This window comes from Olea europaea, unplaced genomic scaffold (genome assembly GCF_002742605.1).
Source record: "Olea europaea var. sylvestris unplaced genomic scaffold, O_europaea_v1 scaffold1565, whole genome shotgun sequence".
In the NCBI taxonomy this organism is placed as follows: Eukaryota; Viridiplantae; Streptophyta; class Magnoliopsida; order Lamiales; family Oleaceae; genus Olea; species Olea europaea.
Genome location: NW_019233257.1, coordinates 295144 through 300665, shown reverse-complemented (window position 1 = coordinate 300665; position 5522 = coordinate 295144). Strand labels below are relative to the sequence as shown.

At 34.0% G+C, this 5522-nt stretch overlaps 1 protein-coding gene across 1 annotated transcript; it reads left to right on the top strand.

The window, feature by feature from the left end:
• The first annotated feature begins 570 nt into the window (after positions 1-570).
• LOC111376835 lies at positions 571-1632 on the top strand. The gene has a single exon (XM_022999831.1). The coding sequence runs from the start codon at positions 571-573 to the stop codon at positions 1630-1632; it is 1062 nt and encodes a 353-aa protein (XP_022855599.1).
• The last annotated feature ends 3890 nt before the right edge of the window (positions 1633-5522 follow it).

The window sequence follows — 5522 nt, the reverse complement described above, 5'->3', positions numbered from 1 at the left end:
CAAAAGATCTAGATGAGGCTATTGAATACTTAGATGACCTAGCAGAAAAAGCCCATACCTAGACCGAACCTAGTGCCACTGAGAGTATTAATAGGTCACAACCCACTGCAAACTCGAATAGCACTAGTATTTATCATTTTAGGGAGGAAAATGACCTTAAAGCAAAAATAGAAGCCCTCACTCCAGAACTTGAAAACCTGCGTGCTAAGGATTCAAAAACCACACGATCTGTTTTTCGTGTTGAGTCTTTAGAGCCTTGTTTTGTGTGTGCAAGGAGTGATCACCTAACACAGCAGTGTGCTACTTATATTGAAATGAGGGGACTTTACGAGGAACACTATAATGCTCTAGACGTATATAAAAAATCTACATCCCTTACTCCGAAACTTACAATCCAGGTGGCGGAATCATCCCAACTTTAGCTGGAAGTCCGAGAACCAACAACATGCCCAATCCAATAGACCTTACAATGCATCCCCACATCAACCCTCATCCTTAATGAACTCCTTAGAAGATACGTTACATGTATTTATTGAGGCAGAGGGTAAAACAAATAAAAAACTTGAGACTATGATTGGCCAGTTAGTTGAGGAAAACAAAGAGATAAAAAATCATGTGTCCAAACTAACTAATGCCTTAACTGTATGGGAACGTGAAAAATTTTTAGTGCAAGCTCAACCGAACCCTAGGGGGCAACACATGGCACAAACTTTTGGGGTAGGAGAAAGCAATCTTAGAGAAGTAAATGCCATAACCACTCGATCTGGTAAGGTTATTGAACCAACCCCCAAACCTAGGGAAGATAAAAAGGACCCTAGCAATTCAGAAGAGAGTACCCCTAGTGAGGAGGTAGTGGAAAATCCATCTAGAGTGCCTTTCCCTCAAGCTCTCAAGTCTATCTCAAAATCTGTCGGCCAACATAATGAAATTCTAGAACATCTAAAACAAGTAAAAATCAATCTACCTCTCCTACATGTGATCTCCCAGGTTCCCACCTATGTTAAAGTTCTAAAAAAATGGTGCACTGTGAAGAGGAAACACCATGTCAAGAAAACTGCTTTCTTAACTGAACATTTAAGTGTTGTGATTGATCAAAAGATACCACCAAAGTATAAGGACCCTGGTTGTCCTACTATCTCTTGCATCGTCGGGAACCATGTGATTTCACAAGCTCTTCTTGATCTAGGGGATAGTATCAACATCATGCTGTATGGTATTTACTTATCGTTAGGGCTAGGAGAGATGAAACCCACATCAGTAAGTTTACAATTGGCTGATCAATCCATTATTAGGCCTAGAAGAGTAGTTAAGGATGTGTTGGTACAAGTTGACAAATTTTACTACCCTGTTGATTTCTTGATTTTGGACCTAAAAGTTGATGTAAATGTTAACTCCAAAATTCCCATAATTCTTGGCAGACCTTTTCTTACCATAGCTAATGCTCTTATCAATTGCAAAAATAGTTTAATGAAACTATCATTTGTGAACATGACCCTGGACGTCAACATCTTTTACATCATAGAGCAACCTGAGGAGGATGACGATTGTCATCAAATATTCATGATTGATGCAGTCATTCAGGAGGAAGCACCCACGATTATTGACACCAACCCTTTAAACTCTTCCCTTTAGAATTCGAAAATTTTGATAGGACATTATGACAGTGAATATGCTAATATTTGTGCTATTTTTAATGACTTGCAGGATTATGGAGCATTACATGTGCTTATCTCTAATGAGCTTGGTGCAATGCAGGAAGATTGACAACACGATGCGGGCTAAAAAAAGCAATATTGGGTCGAGCCAACAACAATAAACAAAAGCGCTACTTGGGAGGAAACCAAAGGAAAGTTCATTTCCTTCTCTTTCTTTTATTATTTTTGCATTTTTTTTAGGTTTATTTTCATCACATGCATTATTTACTGCATTTTAGTTTATTTTTATTTTCTGCATCACCTTTTTTAGCGAGTACTTTCAGGCTTCTTATAATTCAATTTATGTTGATTCACTTCTGTATTCAGGTGAAATCTTTCCTTTTTTTCTCTTTTGAAAGATATGTTTTTGCATTTAGGACAAAGCAATATTTAGTTGAAGGGAAAGTTAACTTGAATTTTGTTGTGAATTGCATACCTTCATGGAATTTTGGTCTAAATTTTTTTAAGTCCCTAATTTGCTACATGTTTATGTTCTTAAATGACAAAATATGCTAGTAGAAGTTGATACTATTCATATGAGTCTAGATGTTGAGATATTTTCCATATCATTTTGTGCATACAAGACTTGTGGTAAGATGGTGGTTTAACACATGTAGTTAAAGGAGTCTTCTGCTCAAGTTTTCTTGTGAGAGAATTGGTGAGGATTAAGAGTCATATATACTAAAAATTGTAATAAGCATTCATTGATTTTGTGAATTGAAAACTTCTTCTGAGAATAATATTACACGGTATGTGGTAAGACAGTGGATTATACTTGAAAAATGATAATAGTCAATTTAGGATTGAATTTGAGCCTTCAAACTAGTTTTTTTCATAATTATAATCCCCTAGTAGCCACTAGGAGCCAATACACATATATAACCGTTTCTCTTCATGCGCTTATGTTGTCCATACCTCTTCACATGGGAATAAAAGTTTATAAAAATTCATTTTTCAAACCTTTATGTTTCAAGTGTATAGTAGGCATTGAATGTCATTTGAAAAGAAATCAACAAAAAAAAGTGATAGGAGTTGATAAGTGCTCAGGTGAAGTGATAAATCTTTAAAAAAAGAGAGAGAAAAAAGGGGGAAAAAGGAAGGTGGATTGATGTTAGAAATTGAAACGTTGAAGAATGCATTGATGTAAAGGATCGATATGTTGAAATACTTGTTAAGATGCCTAGCTAGATACTTGGAAGTCCTTAAATTCTTGTTGCCCTACTTTTCATTTAACCCAACTTAACCCTTTTCACACCCTTTGCGTTGGCTATTTTGATCCTAAGTAGGATTGTGGTAAGAAATTGATGAATTCTCAGTTAATGGTGTGCCTATTATTTGATCAATGTTTGTTTGTTACTTATTCATAAATATTTAAGCCTCAAGTTATAAATGTATACCTTTTCTCAGCTCCATAGAGAGAAAACCTCATTATACATTTTGATACCCGTGAGTTATGGGGCTGAACCTTTAGCTTGAAACATACTTGATGTTGCATGTGTTAGGGTTGGTGGTAAGATGGCTATGGCTTGACACACATTCACACATTTAAAACGTGTTTTCAATATCTTGATGATCATTACATTGTTAATTTCTTGTGGTGTTGAGTTTGAAAGGGACATGTCATGTGGTTAAATTGATACTTAATAATTTTATTTGTATCATGAACTAGTCATTCATTTGCTTCTTTTGCATTAAATTACTAGGGATTAGCAATAAGCAAGTTGGGAGGTGTGATAAGAGTGAAAAATATCATAATTTTCCCTCTTAATTGTTAGATTTGTGTGATTACTCTATAGATGAGACGAGTGATGGAATGATGATTCGAGAATGCTAAAGGTCAATTGGATGCAATTAGAAGTTAAAAGAAATTAAATATGAACATAATATTTTCACAAATCAAATTCCGACAACATAAGAACTTTCCAAATTTTCAACTGGAGATTTAAGTCAACTTTTGACCCAGTAAACATATGAATTCGGAAAAAGCTATTTCTAGAAAAATTGTATCCCTTTGTATTAGCTTTCCAACACACTTTTAATTGAATTATCGGATATCAGGAAAGAAAGTTATGGTCAAAATACTGAAAGTAGTCGCACAAAATATTTTGGCGAAAAATTTAATTTCCTTATTCGGTTCAACCTCTTTTGGAAACAACTTGACACACGATTTTAAGCCCTAGACTGGATAGAACACGCATATCTTCACCTCTATAATAATTTCTTTCATCTTGGGCTAAAGAATTCGATGGAGAACTAAATTTCTAGGTGCAGTTATAAAGGAACTCATTGGATTTGACAACTTCACATCATTTATTCATGCAAATTGATATTTTTATTGTCAAACACGTATAGATCTAGACTTTCTTTTATGAATTTATTTTGGAATTGATTTAACTTTTACTAGATTATTCATAGATTCAATCATTTTTTTTCTATTGTGGAATTGAACTAATTGTTGAATTTCAATTTCAATCAACTTTATTGGTGGATTATTTACTGTCTTATGCATTGTGTATATGGTTGATTATTAATTTTAGTCCAATAAAAATGTGTGGAAATGGTTTACAAAAGTCTAGGTCATAGGATTACAATTAAAATTTGATTAATCTTCATCATTAAATCTTCCCATTAGAGAGTTGGGATGAAAACCTCTAATTGAGCAAAAAGCCATGAATTATTGATGTTGATGATACAATCCAATTGAAGTAATTTGGACACTTCACAAATAATAGCATATTGATATTTAAATCTCATTCCAATTGACAAATTATTTTCACATAATTCACGAAATCCTAATTCGATAAATCCTTTAAACAATTCGTCCATTTTCCTATGGAATTAACACTCCAAAACTGTGCTACAACTACGCGTTATTCTTTGGGCGTAATCATTAGCAAATATACTTTGAATGTTGCCAAAGGTATTGAATCTAGTAAAGAATCTTCTACGGAGGTAGCTAGTTGTGTTGATTCTGATTTTGTTAAAAAATTTGATAAAAGAAGATCCCTTACGAGGTATGTTTACTTGTGGTTGTGTTATCAGTTGGAAAGTTGTTTAGTGGTACAAGAAGTTTGACATATTTATGACTACTCATGACCGCAAGATAAGCAGTTGTAATAGTTTTGTTTACTTTAAGAAATATGGTAACGGGTCATTTGTATATTTACTCTTATATGTTGATAATATGTTAATAGCAGCCGAGGATAAATGATAGATAAGAAATGTGAAAGCCCGGCTCAATGACAAGTTTGATATTGTTGTGAGCAAAGTTGATACTTAAGATAATCCTCATGATATAATGACCAAGTCACTCCCCGTAGTTAAGTTTGAGCATTGTTGGTTGGTATTTGTTGATTGAATTTGCCCCTAGTGGCTTTTGTGGAAGTCGTGGAGAGGTTTTTTTTTATTGAAGAGTGAAGTTTTATTCTTTGCATTAAAATAATGAAATTCATGTCAAAGTGAAGATTTGTTAGAGTTTGGGTGTAAATCGAATTATATTGGGAGTTTTATTGAGAGTTGGTTGTATGTGTTTGAAAAGTCAAAGACTAAGCAAGTAGAAGAAATTGCTTGAAGGCCCCTCGAGCAGATTTCACAATGAGCAGACCGTTTGCAAAAATGCTAGGCAATCGCTTGGGCTGTCGTCTTATATGGAAAACCTTAGTTTGCAAATTTTGGCAGTTTTTTCTTTCCTAAACTACCTCAAACACTCCATTATTTGTTAGATTTGTTATACTAGGATTCCACATATGTTAGGCTCTTCTTTATATCACGTACAGGAGTAATTACATCTCTTAAAATGATCCAACAACTTTTGTAATTATTTTTTTT

Coding starts and splice junctions, on each gene's coding strand:
- LOC111376835 (XM_022999831.1), top strand. CDS start 571: ATGATTGGCCAGTTAGTTGAGGAAAACAAAGAGATAAAAAATCATGTG.